Consider the following 17012-nt stretch of genomic DNA (forward strand, 5'->3'; position numbering starts at 1 on the left):
AGTGAGTGTAATTTAAACAGTTGTTTCGTTAGCTGTAACATGGGTTTTGCCAGACCATATCAATAGAAATCTAGAGGTCACTTCCAGTTTCCTCTTCAGTTTGTCTTCAAGACCTAAAAAGAACTTTTCTTATAGAAAAGCTGCCTCTGAAAGGTTAAATAAGATGCCCCTACCAAAGTAAGAGAACCTCTCAATGAATAATGGAGACCTCCTCAAATTTCTTAGTCTCGAGAACTATCTACATTCCCATTCTGTTTTCCCAGTATCAAAATTTCTGTTTAAGTGATGAAATAATTCTGGTTTGTTTCCTGTGACATAAAGCTTTGGGCTCTGAGGCTTGACAAAGACACAGTGTAACTTTACCACAGTGTTGGCATTTAGACTACCAGCTGGTGGAACAAAGACAAAAGCATTAATATCACTAAAGTTAACTCTAAAAATAGCTAAATAAAACCATTCTACAAGTATACCACAGAGAGCAGGATTAAAATTAAATCTCTATGAAGCTATTTCTTGTCTCATTCGAAATTATTCCTGTCATAGCATATCAGCTGAGGCATAGACGCAGGCCCAAGCCTGCAGCCCTAGTTCCTGCAGTCCTAGTTCCTGAAGTCCTTAAATTACAACCAGAGTTTCACCTCAGTGAAACAACTTCCCCTCAAACAAAGTTTACAAACTGCAGCAATGTGAAACAATACATAACAGAGTGTTATCTGCCTCACTTTGTGGAGATTCAGAGGCATATCTGAAAGAAATCTGAATGCAAAAATGTGGTATATCTGCACTAAGAATCATGATACTGAAGAGTCTCAGAGTACTCAGATTTTTGGGACAGGTAACAGTGAATGCAACTATCCTGACACTCACAAAACTGGTATGTCTACTACTGCCTTTAGGGGATGAGTAGGTGGACCAGTACTAAGAGCTGTTGCTTCTCTCCGTCAGCAACAAATGCAGTCAGAGAGCAGGGTCATGGAAGCATCACACCACGACATGTGCAGGGCTTCCTATGCCTACAACAAAGCAGTTCTCAAAACACCAGGAGTTTTCAAGAAAACCTGCTAGTTTCAGTCACTAGCATATGACAGTCATCATATTACAGGGCACCATTGTGTGAAAATGTTCTCAGACTTGCCATAAATTGAGAGCTTGACCTACTATTTGAGGATTTTGTACCTTTGACATATTCTAACACAAAACATTACATTTTCCCATATACATCCTCAAGTAGTTTCCACTGGATGCATCTCCAGGTCCCGACATAAACTAGTGGAATACTATTACCTCTTGCCAAATCAGGCAAATGATACAAACATAAATTAGGAATTTTGAGCAAGCATGAGGATAAAAGCTCCTTACAAGTACAAAGTGTTGCTTTAAACACTTGGAGCTTTTTAAGGATGGTCATATAAAGGAGAATTATTATACTTACACTTAATTGTGCCATCTCAAAATAAATTGCGCAGCTGTTAAAGTTATTTATTAAATGCCAGTGATCATCTAAACAAAACCAAAACAAACTCTGTTTCCTGCTGGGTAACATGCTATTCCTGTATGGGATTTGTCATGTAGAAAGAAAGAAACATTGTAGATACTTAGCTGGATATTCTTAACTAGATCTTTTCTAGGAGAGCATGATAAGATTTTCCCAGGGTAACAGAACAACTTTTAGAAGTTAAGAAAACCCACAGTTATTTCAGCTGTGTTTACTATTAAAAAAAGGCATTCACACATCTACCTAGTTTCTCCTTATTATGTCATGCACAAAGATGCTCTGAAACTATATAATTGACATCTCCAGAGGAGAATCTGACAATACATAAGGAAGAGCCACCACTGATCTCACTCATCGCAGCTCTCATGTAGACTTCCAGAAGTCCATTTAATGTCAAAGGGCTCATTAAATACACTACAGCTGATACTTCATAGTCCCTCACCGTTTCAACCAGTACTTGACTTCACAGATTCAAAGCGTAGATTCAACATTAGTGTAACATGAACTAAATCTATTCTGTTGTTGATAGGAGAGTGATCTCCCAGCTGTGACATCCTCTCTGCTCATGGTCCCGCTTAAGGAGCACAAGTGGGCATGCAGTTGCACACTTTGTTGGAAGCAAGCACCTCAGAAATTTGTTAGAATTAGTATCAGTTCCCTAATCTGACTGAGACTGCACATCTTCTACAGCATTACTGCTGGTGCACAAAATGTATCAGAAACATCCAGTCACGTAAGGAAAGGAGAGAAGAGCCACTGTTTCTGGTACAGGAAGAGCTTCATTCAGCTTAATGTGACTGTAAAACTACATACCAGCAAAGTGTAGCTTCAGGAATACCATAAACCAGCCAAACATAGTGCTACATCTCAGAGCCATTTGACCCGCTCCCAAACCCTGCTCCCGCGCTGCTGCACTCTTCTGTGCTGGCACAGGGCTTGTTCCGGGTGCACGAAGTCTGGGATCACACAGTGGATCTGGTTTAAAACTAACTGTTACATTCACGGTTTGCCTCTGACAAACCCCCCAATGTGCTGTGCAGGCACAAGGGCAACCAGGGACAGGACTGGCAGTGCCACCTTCCTGCACTGGCTGGGGCCTGGGGGAAAAAACGGAAATGAAGATTTTTCTCCTTTTTTCTTGTTGATGTTTCTCAGAGCACTATATTAACTCTGCTCTATATATTTAAAGCAGGTTTCTCAGTTGTACTTTCAACTCAGCATATATGATCTACAGAAGTATTTATACAAATCTAAATTTTATTAAAAGTATGTGACTTAGCATCATTTCAGAAGACTACAGATACACCTGTCACTTCAAGATGAAAGCATCAATTTCATATACATTAATTTGCATAACAGAGTCAAGGTCAAGGAACTAATTTATCCATCCAACTAAGTGAATCAGGAACTAAACTTTTAAAGTTGTGATTTTAAAAATAAAAGACACTATTAAATTGTACCCAGGAAAAAAAAGACCAAAGAAATACTTTTAATGTTAGTATTTACAGCTTGCCAGTATAATTGGAAGAATTCTTTTCCAACGTGCTTAGCATGACAGCTGGACCTTTCAGTATTGTATGTGCACATCAGGATCATAAATTCAGCAGCTGCATAATCTGAATTGAGTAGCTAGTTCTCACAATAGAAAATCAGCTCATAAAGTTACATTCAAATGAAAGCTTTCATTTAAATTTAAAGGTAAGTTGACTGCACCTACAGAGAAGATAATATCTCAAAAGTAATATGATGAAGACTAAAACTAAAAGGAAAACAAAACATCCTTAAAATAGTGGTTTTGACACTCACAATTAACAACATATACTGCATAAAAAAGATTTTTAGAATTTGAGAATACTCTTGCTAATCAAGGATGGCTACAATAAAGTATAACCTTTTAAAAAAAAAAAAATAATTAAAAAAAATTGCTAAGTTTACAGGCATTGAATTCTCTCCAATCTAGATAAAGTATCTATTGTGTCTTCCAAAACTGTGCTAAATGCTTTGGAGGGTTGTTGTGTAGTTTGCTGAACTGATAGATAGGATCACTCCAAAACCAAAGTACAGTATGTTCTCAAAAGGGTGAATAACTCAGCCTTCCACCTTGATAACTCATTACTACTCTGTTATTTTGAGTATGACAAAAATGTCAAGGCCTGTAAGCTTTAACACTAAGCAGGCACAATAAAAAAAAAAAAAAAAAAAAGTAGCTGAATAGAAAATACAGTACACATAACAATGTAAAACCCCTAGGGAAATCTATCAGAAAAGGTCCCAGAAAACAAACCACACTACATCGTGCATGCCAGTAGCATCCCTGTATCCAAACCAGATTCACATCAGGCAATGATTATGTATTTCCTATTGACTGTATGCCATAAAGGAGTGAAGTACAGTAAGACAAATAAAAATAAATAATAACATCAAACATCAGCAAACATGGAAACTAAGACTACAGGCAAAAGTTCATAGCAGGAATAAAAATTGCTGTCCCTGAGCTGCTTATTGCCACTGTCATGTGGAGTTCAGGATGCCCTGAAGTGGAATGCAAACTATTCAGTCACTTTGGTACAAAGTCTGGCAGCTTGTCTTAATCTGCTGACAGTTTTACAATAAACCATCAGTCTCGACACAGACATGGTTGAGATTCACAGAGCTGTTTTGGCCTCCTTGTTCCTCTGTTGGGCCAGCAACATCCCAAACACGGTCAGAATACAACTCTTCAGTGATTCCAGTTAGACCCTCCAATAATTCCCATACACTAAGGTTGAAGCTCTAAAACACAAATCCTAGACACTCAGATACCTCTCCCTCCTCAGGTACCTGAATCCATTTGATTTCCATGACAAGTTCATAAACATCCCTGATAACCTGGCCTAATGAAACCCAGTTCCTCAACCAGAATCAAGGTTAATTGAGATTACAAAAAATTACAACCCAATTTGCTACAGCATTTTTATTAAATTAGAACTTGCTCAGTCTAATTGCAGAAAGTTACCTAATTAAAACTCAGTACTCTGGGAAACGATGATCTAAAGCTGAAGTTCACCTGTGCCTCTGTCACATTAAAGTGACTCTGGCCACCAGGAGGGCTACTGAGTCCCTGCCTTTTGCTTGCACAACTGTTTCCATACCCACATGATGAACCAAATCAAGGAGCTGATTTAGTTGAAAAACTAATCTGACTAAAACTGATCAGCTTTAGCTAGAACATCTTGTCCATCTACCTCATTACATAGTTACCTGAATAATACTACTAGCAGAAAGGGGTAGACTGAAACCAAAGTAACCCCCTAAAAATAATAGTTGTGTATATATATAAACTTATATAAAAATTGCAATTAGCACTTTAAAATGTAAAACCAAACTATGATAGGTAACAACAGAAAACTAACTGAAGACACTCCTGTGAAAATGAGGTTTCAAACAGGATTAATATGTCAACATACTCCACATGTACTAAGAACATTTGCAGACATATATTTACGTCATACTTAGGGCAATGAACAGAAATTTACAAGATATCTGGCCTGATATAAACAAACAAGTCATTGCAGAAATACTAAATAATTATTAGATTAGACAAATAAATACTAGATGAGGAAAACAACTTTACAATATCAAGAAGTAAAGGAGCATGCCAGAAATTCCATAGTATTATTAGCAAATGAAAAGTCATAAAAGAGGTGAAAAAAAAAAAAAAAAAAAAAGAGTGAACCATTGAAACTGATGAGAGTTGGGGAATTAATACCTCCTCATATATAGAGTATAGCAAGAATCAGTCACAGGAAAAAAAATACTAGTAAGGCACCAAAAACCTCAGATAGTAAAAGGCTGTCCTATTCTCTCCAACTAGGATGTCAACGTACCTGTTTTCAGACTACAGTAGTAAAATGCTTAAGAAGAAATCTAGAAAAACAAGTATCTACAAAGCATACAGCTTCATATAAGGAGACCAGAGTATCCAAGTTCAAGGGTGGGGTGGAGAAGTTGGGGACAGGTTTTGGAGGGAAAGGACAATGCAAAAAGATAAGAAAGTGGTCAATCTTTTTATTCAAAATGAAAGCCATTAAAAGGTGAGGACTCTTTCTGAGCTTTCAGAGAAAGCAATTACTAAACATTATGTTTGTTGTATCATGCAAATATTCCACTCAGCTCCATTGTACTGTACAAGCAACACTACAGATAACTTTCTCAGTAAATTAAAAATCTCCAGTCTGCAGATTAGGGTTACATAAATTGACAATACAAAAGCCAATGTGACACAACATTAAGTATTTTGATACTATTTTTAGATATTTAAGGTAAGGTATTTGCCTTATATTATTATTCTTGTAATTTTTTTAATGTGTATGGAGATAGCATCATCCTTTCCAAATGGAGCACAACACAGACATCATTAACAATTCATTTCAATTTCACCAAAGCAATTTTTATAGTGGGATTTTCAGAAAAGGCAGTGTCTTGTTGGAAAACATCAAGGAGAGCCCCACATAAGGAACAACCTGAAGGGCAGCAAATAATCCATGTGAGAAAATGAGGCATGAAAAGACCAGACTGACATTGTCAAAAAGAAATAGGCAGGGGTTTTGTATTATAATAGATTAAAAACCACCAGACAAGCCCGAAATACATTCCTTTGTACATTACATAAAGGATACAACCTGTGTTACAGGCAGCTTTTCAAGTCTGCTTATATTACACTCAGTACAGGGAAGGCAATATACTATTGAACAGCAAAAGCTTCCACTGGATTATTGTATTAACATACCTGGACAATCACAGCAAGTGATTGCCTTGCACAAAGCTTATCAAGCAGAGACGAAGCTACCTTTCAGCAATAGGGACAATGCAGGGGCAAACATGAAAAGTTCATTACAAGGAAAAGAATATTATGTCTCCAGAACAGCTGCTCAGGTAGATAGAAAGCAGATGAAGATGTCAGGAGAAGTTCAAGGCCAGGTTGCAAAGCAATTAGTAAAATGAAAGATACAAAGTGGAACCTTTTACCCTTTAACAAGGCAATGATCCAGGAAAGACATATTGCTGAAAACATGGCATTTAATTGGGAAAAGAGCAAAGAAATTTGCTGCCACATAGGGAAAGGAGAAGAAAAAAAAAAGTCAACTGTGCTGATCACTATGAGGTAAAAACCAAAACTGATCTGCATTCTTTGAGTGATATGCACCACAGGCAAACCGTGTCCTCTGAATTTCCCTAGAGTCAACAGAGTTCTTTGATTCCAGGAACTATTAGCAAAGCAAGTTTAAAATCACTAGTTAAGTTCAGCATTAAAAAAACATGAACAAAATTCAGTATAAAAAGTAATAGCAGTGGACAAAAATGCTTATCTAAAAATAATGCCACGCACCCCAAAAAGATAAAATTAAGGGACTGAGAATATGTACTCTAAACATTGAAGACAGCCGTAGACTGGAAAAGCACTTAAAATAGCAGAATAAGCAAACTGAGAGGGAGCTGCAGCTGGTTCTCCAATTACTAGGTATTGTTTAAAAGTGCATATTCAAATCAAAATTTCTCAGAACATTTGTACTCTCAAAGACGACTTACACAGTAGTTGCAAGATCTGTATTTTAAACTATAGAAATCTAAGTTATTCAAGTACTTCAAATACTTTAAAGAACAAGAAGAAGGAGGTAAAATAAAATAAAATAATAATAATAATAATAAAAACAGAATGCAGTGAACTATTAGTATAGTATCTTCTACAGTATTTCTTAAGGGCTATAAAACTAATCTCTGAAGTTTTCTCTTCTGAATGCCCGGACATATACAGTATGCTCAAACAGCTCTGTTATCAGTCTGTGGTAACTGCTCATATGCCTTAGAGTAAATATGAAGTCACTGAATGATTGGTGTTATTAATGTTAACACTCAGGGAATCTTGCAAAATTAGCTGCAGGGGAAAAGATGAAGTACAACTCCGTGGTGGTGAGGGCCATATTAGAAACTCAGAAAATAAATATTTATACATGTACACAGGCATTCTATTATATGCATTAAAAAAACATCTGCAGTACCTATTTTTATCTTGTCTATGCATTTAACATAGAAGAAAGTAAAAAAGTACGACTGAAAGACAGAAAATAAAAGGAGTGAAAAGTAAAGCACTAAAAAAAAGCTGTATGTAAGCACGATAGTCAGTAATGTTCCACAGTACTATTTTAGGAAATACCTGAGTAGATAAACAGCCCTTTCAATATCACTGAGTTCTTCATCAACTGTCAATCTTTCTATTTCTTCTGGTGTCTGTCAAGCATGAAATAGACATTATGAGTTTACAATGCCTTACTATTTCCTCATTTTATTCTTCTTAAAACAACCCCATCCTCCTCACATCCAGAGATAATTCCATAAGTAATTTGAATTTAATCCTTGAAAACTCAAGCCAACATTTCAAATTAAATCAAATAAATCTTTCACCAGGAAAAGATGGAATGTAACAGAAGTACATTTCCATGTAAGACACTATCACTATTGACTATTTATATATACACAAGTCACATACAAATTAATCAGAAGACCTAAGTCTGACATATATAGAGAGAGAATAGAGATATATAGAATTCGATTGTTTATTCCAAAATGAATGAAAGCAATTTTTAGTATCCTGGTGCTGTAAGAAATACACTAACTGCCTATTCAGTTAGTTGTGCATAAATAAAACAGACACAATCGCAAACGGACTTTAAAGCACGGTTCTGTTTCGAGGTATATACCTTCAGGCTCCTGCGTACTGGCCTCTCTATAATAGTTAGTTCCTGCAGGTCTTCTATGTATCCAAATAAATTGCTCTGACTAAAATCCATTTTGGAGAAGAAGATTATTGGATGCATGTAACCGCTAAAGCCTTTGGCGACCGATGCTCTCCGCGAGCCTCACATCGCACGGAAGGCGGCAGGAGGCTCGGCGGAGCTCCCCCTCCGGGCGCGCCAGCCGCCGGGAGCCGCCGCCAGCGGGCTCTCCTCGGCGCACACACTGCGGCAGCGGCCGCCGCCGCTCGCCCCCGCCGAGCCTCCTGCCGGGAAACTTTCTCCGCTTGGCCCGGGCGGGCAGGGAGCGGGGCCAGCGCCTGCAGACCCCGGTACAGCCGCGGGTACTTCGGCGGGGGGGAGTTTCGAGCCGAGTTTCCCCTCTTCGCGGGCCGCCTCTGTCCGCAGGGCTGGGGGCGAGGGGGCCAGGCTGCCGCCGGGCGCGGGCAGGGAACGGCGGAGCCTCTCCGCGCAGTGCCCGGACTGCGGGGCTGGCTCCCCACCGACGGGGCAGGACGCAGAGCGGACCAGCCCCCGCCGCGGTGCCCGGTGCCGCCTCTGCCCCCGCACCCCGGGAGGAGGGACGGCCGCTGCGGTGCAGTGACGCTCCCCGCCCCCGTCCCGCTCCCGCGGTGCAGCCCCCCGGCAGCGCGGGGGCGAGCTCCACGGCACCTGGGCCCGGCGGGAACGGCCCCGCGGCCCGCACGGCACCAGCCCCCGCGCCGGGTCCGCCCCGGCACCGCCGAGCCGGTAGCCGGGGCAACGCGGCGCTACAGCGGCCTCCGCGGGGCAGAACAGCGCCCGAGCCCGGCGGTGCCCGAACGCGCGGGGGGCGCCACCGCCCCCTCAGAGGCGGTTACCCGCGTGGGTTCGCGCCCCTCGGGGAGCTGCCGGCCGCCCCGACCCCACCGCCCGCCGCCTCACGCAGCCCAGCCTGCCCCGTCGGGCTCCTCCCGGCCTGCGGTGGCCACCCGTGGGGCTCCTCTTCCACTGCTGTGGCCTCCACGGGCTTTCCCTCCTGCAGCTCCAGCCTCCCCAGGGCGGCTCTTCGCCGCGGGCAGCTCGGACCGTGTCCCTTCCCAGCTGTCCTGTGGCGCCTCGCCAGCGTCCTGCCCCACCGTCACAACTATTTCATAGCAAAATTACACAGGAGAAACCTATAAACGCACTGATTTTAATGAAAATTCCAAAGCAGGTTCCTCCCCCCAAAGAATGCTCTTATATTAATAAAATAAAAAAAATAAAAAAAAAAAAAATCCAAAGAAAAACCTTCGTGTCCTTGGCAGTGAAATGCAAAGCTACACCAAAGGCATCACTTCCACTCCTCATAACTTCTTATTCTTCATCTTTTCCTGCCCCATTCTGTAACTCAGGTTACACTCCGCTCATACAACAGGGCAGACTTCAACATGGACATTCTTCCGATATGCCTTGGATGCTGCAGGATTTCTCATTCTGGCTGACATACAGACTACATTGAGGGTACAAGGCAGAGTATTTATTTCAAAATAAAGGTATGCCATTTCTACCCCTGACTGATGCACAAATAAATGCTCTCTTTTTAAAAAAAAAATCATAAGACAGCTTCTTTTGGAGTGGGTTAGTGATGCAAAACACATGCAGGACAAGCATCGACACACACACAGTTGCACTTAGCACTTACTGAGCTAAGTAATTCTCCAGGCCTTAGGACAGGAGCCTTCACAATGATTACAGTGAACACAACTCAACAATCAAGCTCACACCATGAGTTAAAAATCCCTGTAAATATTGCACAAGGGCTTATCTGAGTGGGTGCAATGTTTTTGCTATGACTGTGAAGTGCTTGCATGACCCAGTAAGTTTTGTTGATAAAGTATAAAGATATAACCAGAAATTGTAAGGATTAGATAATACTATGTAGTATATTGCCCAGAGGTTGATTGACTTCTGTTTTATGATTGTTAAGTACCTCAGCTTTTATTTAGCAAAAAATAACCATGGTGCTTTGTGTGTTACTGCTCTGTGTCCTAGTTAGGCCAAATCCTATGCTCCATTAAACTAGTAAAACGGTAAAAAAAGAAAGCATCTCCATTAATTTCAAATGTACAACACAATTACTAGAAGAAAAATCTAATCCAAAATACATATAAATAATTAAACTTGTGTAACAAAAAAAAACCCAACCCACAACGGAGTTTGCAAGGCATGATGAATTAAAATGAGAAACACTATTTTGAACATCTCATAAAATGTTCTCAAATATAAATATAAATATAAAATGTTCTCAAATTCAGGATCCTGAGCTGCAGGCTGTTGCCAATGATAAGTATGAGGAAAACATACTGAAATCCCCATCTCAATTAGTTAGGAAAACCCTTCTGCAAGTTCGTTCACAGCCAATTTGTGGTTATTTCACCTTGCAAACAGTTCTCCTGAATCTTAAAGATCTTATGAGACCAAAGATATTTTCTTTTGTGTGCCTCGAATTAGAAACAGATTGCAGTTTTCTAATCAGGTATTTCATTACTCAGTTTTAAAGACTGAGGAATGTGGAGTTTAGATATATAATTAGGCTGATTTAGTATGATTTATAATATTATATAAATGATCATATTACATACATTTTGTAAGCCACTAAAGAAGAGAGGTTTTTATAAACATGTAAACAGCTCCCTTAATGCCTTTAAAAAACTGTCCTTATAAGTCAGTCCAGGAAACACTGTGCAGGAATGACTCCCATGAATCCTACAATCAGTAGACATGCCAAAGAATTCTACAAAAATCCTGGAAATGTGAAAAGCAGAATAAAAGTATGGTTGGGGTTTTTTTCTCTAAATTGAATACTGGACCAGAATAAAGATCACAGAAGGGATTAGCTTGCCCAGATTCAATATAAACATACCTCTTTTTGACCCACACATTTTCCACATAGAAAAAAAAAGCAGCTTTGATATTTTGTACCAAAACCACATATATAAAAATTAATCCCCTCTGACAGTAATTCTGCAGGCATATTTTCCCCAAGTGGTCTGTCATTCTCATCTGTGATGAAAGTCATGCCTGACTTCCCTTCCACTGTTGCTGCTTTAACCCTCTCTTTTTCTACTACTCTCCCAAATACAGCTCTACTTTCAGCTTCATTCTAACCTTGTCAGAGCTATTGTAATGGAATGAAGAGCTATTTCATCCTGCTTTTGTGAAATCCAGACTGAATTGGAACCTCCATTTTCACACAGGAGCTTTATAAACTGGTGAAGCCAAAACAGGGCTGATTTTAAATAATCCTTCACTGATGGAGACAACTGCAGAGCACCTGGGAAAGCATCACACATACCTAGTGGAAGAAAAGAAATAGTGTTATTCATGCCCTCTAAAGCAATAAACTCTAAATGCAATAGAGACCAAGATCAAAAAAAGACAAATCGATGGGAGGGCTTTGTACCTGAAGGATTCTTCAGGTACACCAACTCTACCTCAGGAGCCTGGGGTGATGGGGTTTGTCACGTTGCTCAGATGCAGGGGTTTTCTTTGCTGTTCGGTGTCTGCCCTCTGGAAACTCCTCTGAAAATGTTGCAATTCTTACTTTACCTGTTGCATGCTCCCAAAGAATCAACCTGTAAATCAAATTATTCACAGAGAAGTTGAAAATTTAGGAAGTCTCAGCATGTATTGCAATGTCTGAATCAGATGAAATATGAAGTAACTGGTTTGGAGGATAAAGATGGGCATGCAAAGAAATGTCTTCAGGCAAAATGTGTGCACTCTACATTAAAAGCCAGAATTTCTTATGCAATGGCCAAATCAAAAAAGGAGGAAAAATTCAGCACAATATTTTTGGGTTTGGGGGGTGGAGGGAGCCACACAATAAGGCAATACACTTTGGGTCAACATGAAACTAATGCCTTTTTTTTTTTTTTTTTTTTACTACTGAAGAGTTTACATAAAGGTCAGACTTAAATATTTCATTCTTCTTTTCCTTTTTTCCCCTGTTAATTTAATATTCCACAAAAAAATAAATACACTTTCATAATGTACACTATGTAGATTATGCACTGTGTAATCACAGCTCTGCTCAGGACTCAGCACCTAAACTGTGCCGAAGTTCAGTTCAGTCTGTTCAAAACCACTGAGACAGCCAGAGCTGGATGAACCGTCCCTCACCATTTCCAAATGAGCAACCTCTGACTGGAATGGCTTGCCTTTTTTTTTTTCTTACAGTTCACCAAACCCTTAAAAATGCAGCTTTAATAGTCCACCTAATGCATTAGCCTTATAAAAGATTTATTATTTCAATCATACTCCAAGTAAGAATGTCTCCACAGTGATTCTTCCAAAAAGCTTCATGTCGAGGCAAACGTGTAAGAACATTAATCTAAAAGGACCACAGACAAAAATCTGGGTCTGCTTCAGAACAATTATTGCAATGTAGCATACACAAACCTCAGCAGAAAAAAAAAAAAAATATATATATATATTTAGCATATTTTCCAGTTTGTTGCTAAGAAACCATTGCTTCATTTTACTATTGTCATTTGCAGAAAATTTCTGATTGCTCTTTTGCCACTTTGGTCATCTTGTTGTAACAGCTATATAATTAAAAGGGGTATAAAGGAAAAAACACTGGAATGTACTCACTGTGCTTTCATCATCTGTAAACTGGTCTCCCATATTCTCTCCTGTAACTTAGTACCCTCCAATAAGATCTAAACAAAACATTACTTTACAAGAAAACACAAAAGACCCTTAAATTTGTTTCTGTTTTTATGTAACATACAAAATTTATAAGATTGCAATCACTGCATTCTTCATGTCTTTCTATAAGACCTAGTGATGTTCTCCTCCTACGGTGTCTAACCCACTACTCTCTGTCCAAAAGTTGTTAATAGCACATACATAAAGACAGAAAAACAACACAGCAAATAGAAACTGCCATTTTTCCTCTCATCTTCCACCTATTTGTAGGACTTTTGACCTAAGAGTAGGATCTAATAGACAATTACTTTATTAAGTTTAAGTGAATTATTTTCTATTGCATAAAAATAACACTTCCACCCCCCCCCCCCGGGTTTACTGTTTGTTTCAAATGTCTGCATAAAGCAGAATTTATTTACATTTTAGAAACAGAAACAATAATGGCAAAAATGCCAGTGCCATCAGTATTTTGCGGGGAAGGTCTATACCATATTCTACCAGGAATTTTCTCAACCCTTTACAATGAGCAGGGAAGGGAAAACATCTCTGGAACCAATAACAGATTAAACAATACTGGGCCTGGTACAGGCACTGGAGCTTAATCTTTCACACGGTGACATTGGCAGCACGGTCCCCAGAACCAGCCTGCACGCTCCCACCTGGTTCCCTGGGTCAGCGCCAGCCCAGACACTTCCCATCAGCAGGAAGGGTGCAAGTGCCCTAATTCAGGAGGTTCAGAGGGTTTACCAGTTCAGAGATGGTCACGTCACACCAGTCCGCCCAGAGCCAAAGACTGTCACTGCTGTTTTCATAACACAGAGGTGGCCGATGCGTCCAGTTCCTTCCTATGACAACCATGAACACTATCTGTCATACGCATGTCAAACTTTGTATAAAAACTAACAACTTTTTGCCTTCAAGTATTCTTTACTCATTGGTTGCCATAGAAACTTCAGATTTCCTACCTAAAATTACTGTTGGCCAGTTTACAGAGTTTCTTCTTGTGCCAGTGTTGTCCTTTGCTTTAAATTATTCTTCCTTTTCTGATACTTAAAGACTGCAATCATATCTGTTATAGTCCTAGGTTAAACAAGCTAAGCTCAGCATTTAGTCTTCACTCCTGAAACAGGCTCTTCATTCCTCTGACCACCCTAGCAGTCCCCTTGGCATTTGCTGCAGTTCAGCTTTACCTCTCTGGATCTGAGGTGATCAGAATACAGTATTGCAAATAAGCATTTCAGAGAAGTAATGCCTCCCATGAAGAATGGATATCTATACAGGAATTAATTTACACAATATACATTGGCAGCTCACAGTTATCTTAGGATCAATTAATACATGAGGTCATTCTCATCCACAGTGATCTAAAACTAATTAACCCCCTTCTTAATCGTATAAATTCTCACCATTAGCCTTAGCTGAATGGTGCTGGCCTTCGTATGAGTAAATTCATCCAATTACTCTGGTCCTTGAGGTCCTTTCAATCTGCTTGATATTGTAATTCCCCTCTGTATTAATAACTGTGTCATCAGTAAATTTAATATTGTATCACAGTTACTAATGAAATAAGATTAGTCCACAAGGCTTTAAGAAACTCCTTGAGTAAACTCTATACACCTGATAGGTTAATCTATCCATACACACACCAATGTGCTCCCCCAAATGAAACATGCCTTTCCCTTCCTCTTTAGCCAACTCCTTTAGACTCAAAGTTCCATCCTATTATTTATTTTTAATTATTTTTCATATAAAAATATTTTTAGGACATCCAGATAGACTAGATTAACTCTGTTTTTCTGCCCAGAAAACCAGTTACCCTGTCAATTGACATGACTCAATCTCCCTTTTCCCCTTTGTTAACCAATAAAGCCCTTTATTTTATTTCCCGTTATTTTCATAACTTCTTTTCTTGTTCTTCCCTTCAAAATACATTCTGAAGTATCTATTGCATCTCATTGCACTCACAATCATTGCAAATGTTTCCCTTGCTGTTCTTCAATTACACAGAAAAATCTTCACCTTGATATATCTTTACCGAAGAATTTGAGAATAATCAGTCTGCTTCTGCAAATTTTATTTTATTGTATATTAGGAAAAGCAAAAGAGATAAGTGGAAAAATCGCAAACTGGCACAATTTTCACTTAAAAATTTAAATCTACACAACCTGGAATGAGAGATACTTAATGAAGGAATGCATAAAGACTGCTGAGACTCCTCAATAAACTTGACCCTGAAGATATAGTCATGGCTCCTATCAGCATGCTAGCACTGCTGGTCATCGCTGTCTCTGGTTCAGTACTACATAAATAAGGTTTTCTTGTTGAAGTGTTAAAGCTACTGTTACCAAATCCTACTCCCTGAGCTCAGTTTGGGACTCTCACCAATTTCAACTCATTTCTTACAGAACACAAGGACAAAGCACCAAATACTCTTATGAGAATATGAATTGGAAGCACGTCCTCATGCTGTGCATTGACAGATCATTAAAAAAACCCTCAAAAAACAACAACAACAAAAAACAACCAAAAAACCACAAACAAACCAAACGAAAGCCCAAACCAAACAAAAAAAACACACAAAAAAGCACAAACCACAAAGACCCTCCATTTTCCCATCTTCTCACAGAAACAAGAAGCACCTGCAGATACCACAGAGAAGGAATAATTGTAATTGCTGCTATAATTGCACCTTAATCTAATGCCCTGGTCTCTATCTCCTAGAAACCTCCTGTGTTTTCGTCTCTTCGCCATGTCTCATAGCAAAAGCAGCTGTTTGGAGCATCTGCCAGTCTTTTAGAAGAAATAAAAATCTTCCATTATAATAGTATATAATTTATTACATCCTCTTCCTACACCAAGATCAAGCTGCAAAGAACACTTGATCACAGAAGAGAAAAAGTCATGCTGTGACCGCCGTAGTATGATTGCTTCTATAGCTATTTGCAACTTCTCTCCATTACTTCACCCACAATATTCTGGCAAATGGGGAATAATAAAGAACATATTAACACATAAGGAAGCATGAATAACAAGTTTTTTATTGAATGAGCAATGCTGATGACATTCAACCTTAGCTGCTAATTTTAGAGTTGAAATTTAAGAGGCCCTTTATGCATTCTTTCTTGAATGAGATGTATTATGCACACAATAACGCACAAATGATCTATAGGGATATTGACTATATTTTAAAAGAAAATTTTCAGTTGCAGGAAGGTAAACAAATTTTCCTATTCCTTCTTGTCACGGCTGCAGTAGTATGTCTAATCCACATTTTAGTATGCAAACAGCACCATAGCTACTAATGTACTTGTGAAACATAAATGCAATGCCTGATTAGAAAAAAGGTATGTCCTTTTCTACACTGGTGAAGTAGCTGTCACGATCTCCATTGTCAGCCCAAGGGGCCGGCAAGCCACAGCCTGCCGTTGGCATGGTTTAAAAGACAGGTTACAGTAACAAGTCGATAGTAACACTAGCAAGCAGATGCTACTCTCCAGTAATCCAAAAACTGGAAGGAAGAGGGAGTACCCTCATTCCTTCATGTTAGTTGCTTATATGTTAGAAAGCTTGCATCCCTAAGCTCATTATGGCCTCAAGTTGCACCAGGGAAGGTTTAGATTCGATATTAGGAAACATTTCTTCATAGATTGTGAAGGATGCAAGCAGGCTGCCCAGGGAAGTGGTTGAGTCACCATCCCTGGAGTTGTTTAAAAGGCGTGTAAACGAGGCTCTTAGGGACATGGTTTCATGCTAGAGTTAGGTTCTGGTTGGACTCGATGATCTTAAGGGTCTCTTCCAACCGAAATGATTCTATGATCAGAGCCAAACACAGGAGTCCAGAGCACTGTTAGGGCGCTGTCAGAACCCCTGCGTTCAGGCCTTGCTGAGCAACAGCCCGCACCCGGCCCGCACGGTCTGTTACCTCGGGGAGCACCCGCAGACACCGCCGGCTGCACAGCGCCTCAGCACGGCCCGGCCAGCACGGCCCGCCGGCTCGGGGAGGGACCAGCCGAGCCAGCGGCTGCCCAGAGCCACCCCCGTCACGGGCGGCGCGGAAACCCGACAAGGACCGA

At 39.9% G+C, this 17012-nt stretch overlaps 1 protein-coding gene and 1 long non-coding RNA gene across 3 annotated transcripts in view; both read right to left on the minus strand.

Annotated features, from left to right (window-relative positions):
• Nucleotides 1-8639, minus strand: part of PPP4R4 (protein phosphatase 4 regulatory subunit 4) — a 68438-nt gene extending 59799 nt beyond the window's left edge. For both annotated transcript variants that reach the window (XM_082058551.1, XM_082058552.1), the window contains exons 1-2: nucleotides 8233-8639; nucleotides 7689-7762 (exon numbers count right to left, since the gene is read on the minus strand). In XM_082058551.1, coding sequence (XP_081914677.1) covers nucleotides 7689-7762; nucleotides 8233-8349 — 191 coding nt within the window. In that variant the 5' untranslated portion in view covers nucleotides 8350-8639. The remainder of the gene's footprint in view (nucleotides 1-7688; nucleotides 7763-8232) is intronic.
• Nucleotides 8640-9481: 842 nt separating this feature from the next.
• Nucleotides 9482-16977, minus strand: LOC309442235. Its single transcript, XR_014184566.1, has 3 exons — nucleotides 16862-16977; nucleotides 11690-11861; nucleotides 9482-11581 (listed from the first exon to the last, which is right to left on the minus strand). It is a non-coding gene; the product is annotated as an uncharacterized lncRNA (long non-coding RNA).
• Nucleotides 16978-17012: the final 35 nt, after the last annotated feature.

This window comes from Streptopelia decaocto, assembly GCF_964273445.1.
Source record: "Streptopelia decaocto genome assembly, chromosome: 7".
NCBI classification, from domain to species: Eukaryota; Metazoa; Chordata; class Aves; order Columbiformes; family Columbidae; genus Streptopelia; species Streptopelia decaocto.